The sequence below is a fragment of the Hippocampus guttulatus genome, chromosome 6, assembly GCF_054856545.1.
Source record: "Hippocampus guttulatus isolate MCC_2025c chromosome 6, RoL_Hgut_1.0, whole genome shotgun sequence".
Classification (NCBI taxonomy): domain Eukaryota; kingdom Metazoa; phylum Chordata; class Actinopteri; order Syngnathiformes; family Syngnathidae; genus Hippocampus; species Hippocampus guttulatus.
The window spans coordinates 18314638-18326927 of record NC_141266.1 but is presented as its reverse complement, the minus strand read 5'-3'; the positions used below and the strand labels follow the sequence as shown (position 1 = coordinate 18326927).

At 42.9% G+C, this 12290-nt stretch overlaps 1 protein-coding gene across 1 annotated transcript; it reads left to right on the top strand.

Moving 5' to 3' along the window:
- Window positions 1-318: 318 nt before the first annotated feature.
- On the top strand, window positions 319-11662 carry tmem106ba (transmembrane protein 106Ba). Its single transcript, XM_086113848.1, has 8 exons — window positions 319-440; window positions 2705-2917; window positions 4159-4222; window positions 4295-4454; window positions 5222-5362; window positions 9504-9550; window positions 9637-9690; window positions 10717-11662. The coding sequence occupies exons 2-8, from the start codon at window positions 2719-2721 to the stop codon at window positions 10832-10834; spliced, it is 783 nt and encodes a 260-aa protein (XP_085969974.1). The 5' UTR covers window positions 319-440; window positions 2705-2718; the 3' UTR covers window positions 10835-11662.
- Window positions 11663-12290: the final 628 nt, after the last annotated feature.

Sequence of the window (12290 nt, the reverse complement as noted above, 5' to 3'; positions counted from 1 at the left end):
GATACATTTACAATCGGTTTAATGCACGTGGACACAGGTGCTTGACCAGTCTGAGGACGGTGTGTTGTTTGTGGGTGTGTCTTTTATATTATTTAAATGGCTATATGTATGTCATCTAATTGTAATAGGGACAACCTTTGAAATAAAAATAAAATTGACATAGCTGCAGTTACTTAAACCTATTCCAATTAATTTCTGCAAGGAATAGTATTGATTTATTATTATTTACCCTTTGCAATTTATTTCACCGTCTGCATTTAATTTGATATTGACGCTGGAATGTGACGTCACGAGTGTAGGAGGTTTTCTGACCAATGGGGAGAAGGGAGGCGGACGTTCCAGATAGCTTCGCTCTCCCCGCCTGCAGATTAGAAACACAACAAATCCGGCGTTTCAACCGCATGACAGACGTTTCCACAAAATAAAGCACGATAATACGGGTGAGTCAATCCGTACGGCACGTTGTTAACCTTTTTTGTTTCCCTATTGGAAACTATAGATGAAGAAGAGAGTCTATGTCGTCCATTGAGCCTGCTACGTTTGTCTCGTGAGAAACGGTTGCTCGTTGTCATCGGAGCGTGACGACATCACTTTATTATCTCGGTTACCGTGAGAAAATCTTTAAAATTGTAGTCAACAGCTTACAAGGAAACTGGAGCGATGATTTTAAGATGGCGGGATTTAGTGTTCCCGGACCGTGTCCATAGCTTTTGGAAGAGCTCGGCAGACTGGGCCGAAGCTTCTTGTTGTTTAACATGTTAAGTCGTGTATGTAATGGTTCACCGCAACCCATTACCCAAAAGTCTCACCTCCACAACAACAATGCAGAGGACTTATTATACCACGTGAAAATAATTACAATATTACAAACAATTTTAATATTCCCAAAATAAATCAATCATTTAAAAGTGGACTTTGCAGGTGTTTAAAAAAAAACACGCTCTGACATGTTAAAACTGTCTTTTTGACCCGACGGTAGAATATTATCAATGTGATGTTTTGGAAAATATCGTGCCTCCCTGGCCCCATTTAATGCATCTGTTTTTCCCCCCTAAGTGGCAGTCAAGTCTAGAATTTTCTTTGCAATAATGTGTTCTATGTGCTAGTTCACGAGGTTTCTAAATTATATTGCGTTCGTGTTATAATAGTGAAGCAGATGAATCCACCCGTTTTCATCTACCTCAGGACGCAGCCCTTGTGACATTCTACCTCACTCTGCTTTCAATTAGAATTGAAGTGCCCTCGGGCTCGCCTTACAAACAACACAGCTCACGTTTTCTGGGTTTGGTCACATACTCATAAAAAGGATGTCTACTTGAATTATTCTTCTCTAAGATTGGGTGTTGTACCAGAACGAGTTCAATGAACGAAGGTAGGTCTGTGTGTGTGTGTGTGTTTTACAGGAGCCTGAAGACGAGAGGGGGGTTTAATTAGAGTGTGTGTGACAGCTCATTCCTACCTCAGCCTGATTCCTACTTTAGATTAAATTTGTGCTTGCATATTAAAGACGACAGTCCCTAATTCCTCTTTTTAAAAAAAATGAGTATTCAAGCAACAAGTTTTTCCTCATGAGATTGTAGGATGAAACTTGCAGCTGCAATGGAGCAAATGCCTGTATTTTGAGCGTTATAAACCATAGTATTGTTACACATTGAAAAAAAACCTATGTAATAGTTCATTTTTGAAACGATGGAGTTCAAATATTTTTTTATATTAACTATGAACTGAACAAGTTCATTTAAAAAAACAGTAAACTTCATTTGAACTAGAAAATGGAAACACATCACAGATACTATCGTTTATTGTAATGGTTTCTGAGAAAATATATTGTCCCAAAAATGTGGTATTGTGACAGGCCTACATTGGTTTCCTTGGCCGGATGATTTACCTCTGGTTAACAACAAATGTTATAGACAGGATTAGACAGCTCTCAAGACAAAATAAGCCTAAATGTAACGGTGGTGTCCTACACGGACGCAGTCCAGGTAACGTTTAATGTTTTGCGACACTCCATTTGCATCGTAGAAGCTGTGGTTAAGATAAGCGTGTTTACTGAGCATGTCCACGTTAGTGAGGTCTGTGGTTTTGGTCAGCAACTCAGAGTGACAGCAGTTTGAAAACTGCAAATTGCCATTTTGAGTTTGCAGAATACAAAATGGCTTCTAATGACACTCATGGGATAGACACGCTTGCATTGTCTTGCAATTTTAGCACAAAACAACTGATGTGAGAAACACATATTTAGCATAACTATGTATATTCCGTTGAGAGTCGCTGGTGCTCATTGTTAAACGTTTCTAACCACGTAAAAACAATAAAATAGGCCGTGCTTATTGTTCACATTGCGAATAACGTGCAGTCAGGTTTTACTGATTATATTTCACATAACTTCCTCCTTGTTGAGACAGCTTCTCCTAGAGTCTGAAGCTGATCTGAATTTGTAACTTCCTGTGTATACTTCCTTGAGGCTGTTCCTTTTTTGAGGCGGAGAGGGCAGTGATCATTAAAAAAGGGTAATTACTCAAATCGTTGTTTTTTTTTTAACTTATGGCACTGTCAGTGTTTAGGAAAAAGGTTTGCACAACTTTGGAGACATTTCAGACTCAACACTCGCCTCCATTTTCACGGGCATAGTTCACTAATCAACTTATTTGTAGCACATTTGCCACAAATGTGCATTTGTTTTTTGTGTGCTATTATATAGTGAGGTCATCAGCTATGGGGAAGTCCCAGTCAATGCTGGCCAGGCACAAAGAGGACACTCAGGAGGGATTGATGCCAAACACTGACGAATACGATGAGACGCCAGCACAGGACGCAAAGAACGGCGATGTGTCGCAATTTCCCTATGTGGAGTTCACCGGACGAGACAGCGTGACCTGTCCCACGTGTCAGGGCACCGGTCGCATCCCACGAGGTAAAAAAATATCTATATTCCAAACTTACTCTTCAGTGCATTCAACCAATCCATCATTCTTACTTTGGGATACTTCCTAGGGTTACAGCAAATAATCAAATAGTTTGAAGAATTAGATTACAAAAAAGGTCCAAATAGAATCTCTGCCTCGCAGCTTCGAAGTACCCCTTTTTACACACAAAATAATATGACGGAAAGTTGCACTCAGCACTCTGTGAAAATAAGATGGCAAAATGGTGGTGAGCCAGCTGGAAAGAAGACACAACGTTCATGGTTTGGGAATCATTTCACACTTCACAAGGAACATGCAATTTAGACCACAACAGCTCATTTACGATTGCCTACACAGGGCAATGTATCAATGTTAGCTTCTTTTAAAATCTAGCCAACTATCGCTAGTTAGACCGGATTGTTATCAGGCCTTAAAATACCTCTGTTCGACATGACGGAATTCCGTCATTTGGTAAAATTAAGAAGAAGAAAAAAAAAAACAGGCGTTGACAGTGAAATTGTTCCATTCATTTCGTCGAAAATGTCAATGATACACAGTTACATGCACTGTTGTTGTTGCACCTCGTCACAATAAAGCTGCCCTGACAGATGGAATATGTCGGTGCTGCGGGAAGTGTTTGGGGTTGCAGCGCTTTAGCTAACTTGGCTCGCAGCTCAGATTAGATTTACCCGGCAATTATGGCCACACATTTCGCGGAGGAAGGTGCGGCATTGGGAAACACTGATACTGGATTCAAAAATGATCTAGAGATGAATGAGCATGACCTGAGAAGACAAAATGGCCTTCCCCACTGATCAAAAAATTAAACAGCCAGGTACATGCATGTGCGTAATATGCCATGTATATACTTTTTAATCGGTATGGTAGTAACAGTAAAAAATATATAAAATAAATCCTGTTCCGCTGCCACCCGTCAGAAGCCACACACGGGGCCCCGACAACAACAACAAAAAAAAAATGCACAGGCATCAATGCTACCTGAAAGTGCAAGCGTGCGCTTTCATGGCAGAGCACGACCGTTAGTGGAGCGGCACCCATGACAGACCTGCAAGCTACAAAGCTGAACTTGAACTTGTTCAACCGTTGAAGGAGCCGAATGGCAAATTCACAACAGCTGACCGCTGCACCACGATATAAACAACAGAGGTTCGCTGTACATCATACACAATGGTCTGCGTACCTCTACTGTACAATAACTGCTCTCGTTGTTTTCTTTCTCATTGACCAGGTCAGGAGAATCAGCTGGTGGCTCTGATCCCCTACAGCGACCAAAGGCTGAGGCCAAGTAGGACGTGAGTGTTTTTGTACTGATAAACAAACACGTTTGTTGGCTTTTCCTCACTTCTGTTTTGTCTGACATGCAGAAAGCTTTACGTGACCATATCGGTGTGCCTGTGCCTACTGCTGTCCAGCCTTGCCGTCTTCTTCTTGTTCCCTCGCACCATCAACGTCAACTACGTGGGCGTGAAGTCTGCCTATGTGGGCTACGATCACGAGAAGCACATCATCTATCTCAATATTACAGTAAGATTGCCAGCTCTGCTGCCTCGCACTCTGATTCTTCTATTTTGTTAAAAGCCGTTGAATTAAAGCTTTGACTGATGCCTGACCACTGCGCAGGAATTTATCTAATTTGAATCAATTGTTCAGGAAATCATCATTGTCATCCTGGTTTTCCAAACGTTACCGCAAATAATTCCTTTTCACTTTCATCAATCACATTCCACAATCAGAATAGCTTAATTGTCATTACACTACATGGTGCAACGAAATGGAACAGACACAATCTGTCCAGGAGACAGAAAAACAATGACCAACAGTACGAGAGTACACCGGGTTGCCTTTTACAGCGACCCATTTTCTAAGACGAAAAGAAAAAAACAGAAGGAAGGGGAGGAATAAAAGACAACCCCAGAAGACGAAGCGCCTTAAAGGCGAGCACAGGATGGTTTGGGGGAAAAAAAAAACCTCAGCCAACAGGCACACATGAATACACGACACACAGACTAGCACATGTGGACATGGCGTTAGGAGTACAACCTCGATGAACTTGTATTTGTATTACTTTTGGCCAAAGAATGTCGACCACACAATACTGCAAATTTTAACCCAAGTTATTAAAGCAGTGAGCATTTGAAGATTTGTTGTTATACATTAGCAAGTGTTTCCTAGCAATCGTGTTCAGCTCAAGTTCACACAGAGACTGTCGACCCATCAAACATCAGTAATCAGTGAGTATTGTGGCATTATAGCAATAATTTCACTTCTATACATTGTCCTCTTCCATCCAGAATACTCTGAACATCACAAATAACAACTATTATGCCATAACGGTAACCAACATCACCGCCCAAGTGGAGTTTGCCAAGACAGTGATCGGCAAGGCCAAGTTCAACAACAGTACTGTCATCGTACCTCTGGACCAGCGACAGGTCTGTAGCGGTGTTCCTTAAGCACAGCAAAAGTGGTACAGTCCGGTTTATGAAGAGCATATGTTTTCGACTGATAGTTAAAAATCTGTAATAGAGACTATACTGAACTTTTTTTCCCCACATTCAAACACATTTGAACTTGTTAAAACACACATTTTTAAAATCACATTCCAAACACATTGCAACACATAACACAATATGCTGAGTCGACGACAGCGTGAAAAGTCATACTCGAGCAATCAGTCTTTCTCGATAACAAAGTAGACTATGTAATGTAGCCTAATAAATTCTAGATAAAAAAAGTATCAGTCACCAAAAGAACCACTCAGTGTTACGCCAGGCTCATTTACAAATCATGCTACAGTATTATGCTAGCTTTGTGCTACTGTACGTCTACCATGACCCAGGTTACGCCATTCAATTTACTTATCGATCATAAATTAGTCAGCCAGCTCCTCAATGACCATGTTAGATACGTCTGGTTTTTAAGATAAGATAAGATATCCTTTATTTGTCCCACACTGGGGAAATTTACAGCCTCCAGCAGCAAGAATGTAGGCAGAAAGAAGAAGAAAAAACAAACAAACACCGTTCAATTAAGTGCAATATAAATACAAAATGGATAAATCGCAGTGCTATTTACAGTTGTTTTCCACATCATTTAATTATTATTAATATTATTGTTGCTATTTTTTATTCAGCAGCCTGACAGCAGTTGGTAGGAACGAGCGTCGGTATCTCTCCTTCTTGGAGCGCGGGTGTAACAGTCTCTGGCTGAAGGAGCTACCTAGTGCTGTCAGGGCGGGCTGGAGAGGGTGGGAGGGACTGTCCATCATAGCTTTTAGCTTAGTTAGCATCCTTCTGTTGCCCACGTCCTCCAGAGTGTCAAGGGAGCAGCCCAGGACAGAACTGGCCTTCCTGACCAGTCGCTCCAGTCTCTTTCTGTCCCGGGCTGAGATGCTGCCTGACCAGCAGACAATGCCATAATGGATGGCCGAGGCCACCACCGAGTTATAGAAAGTCTTAAGGAGCGACCCCTGAACCCCAAAAGACCTCAGTTTCCTGAGTAGGAAGAGTCGGCTCTGTCCTTTCCTAATCAGGGTGTCCGTGTTTGTAGACCAGTCCAGTTTGTTGTTCAGAAGAACACCTAGGTACTTGTAGGAGGTCACCCTCTCTATGTCCATACCCTGGATGTTCATCGGTGCTGGTGAGGACTGTTTCCTGCAGAAATCCACAACCAACGCCTTAGTTTTCCTAGGGTTGATCTGGAGGAGATTCTGCTGGCACCAGTCCACAAAGTCCTTTGTCATTCCCCTGTACTCCCGATCGTCCCTCTCTGTAATGAGGCCAACAATCGCAGAGTCATCGGAGAACTTCTGAAGGTGGCAGTTTGGAGTGGCGTGTCTGAAGTCCGAGGTGTAGAGGATGAACAGGAATGGAGCCAGAACAGTCCCCTGCGGCGCTCCAGTGCTGCAGAGAAGCCTGTCCGACTCACAGCTCTGCAACCTCACGTACTGCGGCCGATTTGTGAGGTAGTCTGTGATCCATGCTGTGAGATGGTGGTCCACTCCGGCGTTCTGCAGTTTGCCTCCCAGCAAGTTGGGCTGGATGGTGTTGAAGGCACTGGAGAAATCAAAGAACATGATTCTCACAGTGACAGCACTGAGTGGAGGAGGTAGATAATGGCGTCTTCCACCCCGATGCCAGGCTGATAGGCAAACTGCAGCGGGTCCAGTGCCGGGCTCACCAGCGGTCGAAGGTGGGCGAGGACGAGTCTCTCCAGCGTCTTCATCAGATGAGACGTCAGCGCCACCGGTCTGTAGCTGTTCAGCTCCTTAGGATGGGGGTCTTGGGCACTGGGACCAGGCACGAAGTTTTCCACAGCTGTGGAGCTCTGCCCAGCTTCAGGCTCAGGTTGAACATGTGCTGGACAATGTCACACAGCTGGTCAGAGCAGGTCCTGAGGAGCCGGGAACTGATCTTGTCTGGACCTGCTGCCTTCCTCACATTCATCTTCCTCAGTTGGTTCCTCACCTGCTCTGTTATGACGGACAGGCAGGAACCAGGTGGCAGACTGGGTTGATGAGAGCTGGTCGAAAGAGGAGGGGGAGGAGAAGAAGTCCTCAGTGAGAGTGGTTGCAGTTGGTGGTTGGGGGAAGGGACAGACGACTGGTCGAAACGGTTGAAAAAACGGTTCAGTCCATCTGCCCAGTTCTTGTCCTTCTCAATGTCTTTGGGCTGTCATGGCCTGAGATGGTTTTCAGGCCCCTCCAGACACCAGTGACATTGTTGGCCTGCAACTGGTCCTCCAATTTCATCCTGTATATCTTCTTCCCCTCCCTGATCTTTCTTCTCAGCCGAATCTGCACGGCCTTCAGCTCCTCTCTGTCTCTCGACATAAAAGCTCTCTTCTTCTCCTTCAGGAGGGCCTTTATGTCGGGATTAATCCATGGTTTGCTGTTGGAAAAACACCGCACAGTTCTGGTGGGTACGGTGTTCTCCTCACAGAAGTTTATGTAGTCCGTGATGGTGTCAGTGAGTGCATCAATGTCCTCCCCGTGAACCTCGCTGAAGAGTTCCCACCTGGTCGTGTCGAAGCAGTCCCGCAGAGCATCTTCAGCTTCCGTGGACCATTTCCTGATCATTCTGGTCACAGTTGGCTGCCTGTGCCCCAGTGGTTTGTACACAGGCTCGAGAAATACCAAGTTGTGGTCTGCTCTTCCAAGAGGGGGGAGGGGGAGGGGTTTATATGCCTCCTTGGTATTGGCATAAAACAAGTCCAAAATTTTATTGTCTCTAGTGGCACAGGTTACATATTGCGTGAAGGTTGAAAGGGAGGACGACAGAGAGACATGGTTGAAGTCCCCAGAGATGATCAGCAGGGCGTTGGGGGACTGTGTTTGCAGCCTGCTCACGACAGTCATCAGGGCATCACGCGCTGCATCACCATTAGCCGACGGGGGGACGTACACTGTCACAGCTATAACGTGTGAGAATTCCCTCGGGAGATAATGGGGCCTGAGGCTAATGGCTAGCAGCTCAATGTCCCGGCTGCAGAGTTTGTCTTTGATCGTGATATGCCCCGGATTGCACCATTTGTCATTCACAAAAACAGCCAGTCCCCCACCTTTTCTCTTTCCACTCCCTTCATTCCTGTCCGCACGTATGAGTTGGAAGCCGTCCAACTCGGCATGTGTGTCCGGAGTGATCGCTGTTAGCCACGACTCCGTGAGTAGCATCAGGCTAGCCTCTCGGTACTCCCTTTGATGTCGCGTTAGCGCCGCCAGCTCATCCATCTTGTTAGGGAGCGATCTTACATTCCCCATGATGACGGACGGGAGGACATGTCTGTACTTTCTCCTCCTTGTGCGGCGGTCCTTCCCGGCTCGACACCCTCGTCTCCTCCTCTTCAACTCGCGTGGGATATCCGGTCTGTCACCGGCCAGTAGCCCGCTGTTAGCCCGCCATGCTAACAGCTGGTCCTTACTGTAAACAATGGAGTTGCGTGTGCCATCGGGATCTCCGTTCACAGGATACGTAAAAAGATTAAAGCAAATAAAGGAGATGAGCAGAAATGAAGCTGCCCCTCTCCCCCCGTAGGTTTGGGGTACAAAACCATGCAAAACAAAATGGGAAGAAGAAATAAATAAAGTAAAAGGACGAAAAGAAACTCAAACAGGGATATGCGCTGCTGGAGAGGCAGCCACTCAGGGGGCGCCATCATAAAAAATAAAAAAAAATTGTAAATAAACTTAGCAAAAACTTGTAAATTACGGTCACAGTTTACTTCTCGTAGCATCTTCTTTGCAGCACACACATCCCCCATTCAAACTGCGTGGTAAAGAAAAAGCCTAACCCATAAGAGACACATTCCCCTGTCAATATGAGACTTTTGAGATCTGAAGGATATCAGATGAATAACTAATATGGTCCAAGTAAAAAAAAATCAGCCTCTACCGCCCTCTAGTGGTCCAAACCATCAATCAATGATAGTACAGCACAGCCTTATACACATAGCAGATCAGATTCTGCAAATTTTAGACTTTGAGTAAATTGCTAAAGGAAAAAAACCCCCACTAACATTTCTAAACTACTCACATTTGAACCCCAAGTTAAAAAAAAATCTGTTTGTGTTTTACAGATTGACTACACAATTCCCACTGTGATTGCGGCGGAGTTAAATATGTTGTAAGTTGATGTTCCTCAAAGTGTATTATTCTGTGCAATATGGATTGTTGTTAAAACTTCCTAACGTTTTGTCTCACTGTCCACAGCGCCTACTGCACGCTGCAGTCCATCAGAGTGCACAACATGGTGGTCACGATGCAGTAAGTAGGACTTGAACATACTGTACTTTTGATAGCTGTTGGACTGTCAACTAAGATATTGCGAAAAGCCAAACAGCTTTCTCTATTTTCCGAAGCTGCGCACAAGTTTGCTGAATGTGCTCAAACCAGACCACACTTGAGTTGTCAATCAAATATGCCATTACTCGGCCTGGAAAAATGGATACAACATCATCTGCTATGTTTCTTATGCCAACACAAAAGAAACATATATTTGGGCAGCGAAAATCTATTATCTTAACTCCTTCGGTGGATAGAATATATCCTATCATGTCATCGCCGTGATTTTCCACACCGTGACAACGAGGCGCTCTAATGAGGCCATGCCAACCCAAAGCCTCAGTCCACACGCTGGCTGCCAAGTCGTACTTGTTCAGGTCAATTTCCCCTCTTAATTTACATGACAGGGTGTCCGAGAAAAGCAACTTCTGAGCTTTTTTGGAAATATGTTTCTGTGGACCAGGGTTAACGGTTTTGGATTTTTCGTCATATTTTATTTTGTTCTCTTAGGTTTTTTAAAACTCAGTTTCTTTCAATTAGTTTTTAGAGCAGGTTTGTTAGATTTTACTTTTTTGTCTTTTGCTTTTGTTCTGTTTTTATTTATATATACAGTATATACTGTATATATTTTTTTATACACAGAGTATTTGTTGAGGTCACTAAGTATTGTGTAATAAAGTTAAGTAAACTACAATTCTCCAATGACTGTTGTACAGATGTACAGCAATACCCAAATAACTACATTTATCATCAACTCTGAATCATTATGATGTTATTTGATAAAGACAAAAACAGATGACATTGTCCCTTAAATTATAGCTAGTTTTAAAAACGTACAGACTTGTTTCAGTTAATTTTCATATTTGAAAAGCATTTTTATTTCAGTGTTTCCAAATTTATACTTTTTTTTTTCAAATTTTAGTTTGCTATTTCATTAGCTATAATAACCTTTCTGTGGACTGAAGGATGATTTTTTAAAATTTATTTGTTCCTTTCTTTAATAACCAGGGTTACCGTGACCACGTCGTACTTTGGCCACGCCGAGCAGGTGTCCCAGGAGATGTATCAGTATGTGGACTGCGGAGGGAACACCACGTCCCTGCATAGTCATGTGCAGGTCTTCTAAGAGAACAACGAAATTCCAACCTAATCTTACTAGGAAAGGGTGAAGCACTAGCTATTTGGTGCTTTCTTCCTCAATTAAACAGCCGTGGGGATGTCTTGAATAAAACATCTACCTTACGGCTGCTTGTTTGCCATTAACAGTGTGGTCAGGCCACGTAAAACACTTAGTTAAAAAAACTAATGGTTATTTTAACAAGAAAAATGTGTTTTAATAAGCTTGTTCACACCATGGCATGTTTTTGTCGGCTGGTCTAGACCACTAAACCCCACGGCACTGTCACCTCTGAAAGGTTGTTCAAACTCACCAAATCCCAACTTTTGAAATATTTTAGCTTTGAATTCAAAAGTCCGTGAATGGAGAAAGGTACTTCAGTTACATTGACATTGTAGATGTTTTTGTGTGTTTTTCTTAAGTGTAACATGGACTGTTTATTTTGCTGTGTTTTGACATTTGTTTTGTGTCTGCTGTTGTACTTTTAGTATTATTTCAACATTTTGAGCATTTTAGAGTGTGATTTTAACACAAATGTGTGCAGTAAAATATATTTATAGTGACAATCTGATATTTTTGCATTTAAACTAGAAAGGGGTATTTAAGGTCACGAGGCATTCTTGGAGCTTAATTTTGAACTGAACTGTGGATGCATTGTGTCTTTATTTTGTTTAATATGTGGTGGCTTCCTTCCTTGACCCTGCCCTATGTAATTCGTGGTATCTTGTTGTTGAATATACTTTAATTGGATGAATAAATTTGTGTTGAAAAAGAAAAGCAATAATATGGAGAACATTTTGCAAGCTGTAAGGCCCAAAATAAAAAGTTTTGTCATTTCTTTGTTATAATCTCTGTGGACTCCAGGTGGCGTTCTATACCGCCAAATGATTCCTTCATTGATGACAATTCACACATTCCCCTTCAAAACATTAAGAAGGGTACAGTAATCCCTCGTCACTTCGCGCTTCATGTTTTGCGGTTTCAGCATTTTCGTGTGTTTTTCCAAAATGTCAAGTAAACAATGCATGGCAACGTGAACGGACACATAACCTTATTTATGATATGTATTCATACTCGCAGTGGTATTTACATGCCACTACGTCCAATTTATTCCGATGACTCCCTCGACCTAGAAACCGCGCCAGACGTCTCCAGAGCTTCGCGGTATGTTCGCATCTGTTACGCTCGTCAAAACGCCGTCCGGCTCACTTCCTGTTCGAGAGACAACTCTCAGCAGCACGGAAATACAAGGACGCAGAAAAAAAATGTGTCTAGGCTAAAAGTTTTATCCTAGACAAAATGAAGTTTTAGCCTAAAACTTCATTTTCCTTAAGCAGCAACTGCAAATACAGTGAACGTTCCACACCCACTCGTGCTAGGTGAAAATCTGCACTACAGGGACCAATTTTTTTTTTTTTTAAAGTAGCGTTTTTCCTGTTTTCCAAGTCACTCTGTTCCAACACAC

Coding starts and splice junctions, on each gene's coding strand:
- tmem106ba (XM_086113848.1), top strand. CDS start 2,719: ATGGGGAAGTCCCAGTCAATGCTGGCCAGGCACAAAGAGGACACTCAG. Junction 4,455..5,221: donor TCATCTATCTCAATATTACA/GTAAGATTGCCA, acceptor TCTTCCATCCAG/AATACTCTGAACATCACAAA. Junction 9,551..9,636: donor GCGGCGGAGTTAAATATGTT/GTAAGTTGATGT, acceptor CACTGTCCACAG/CGCCTACTGCACGCTGCAGT.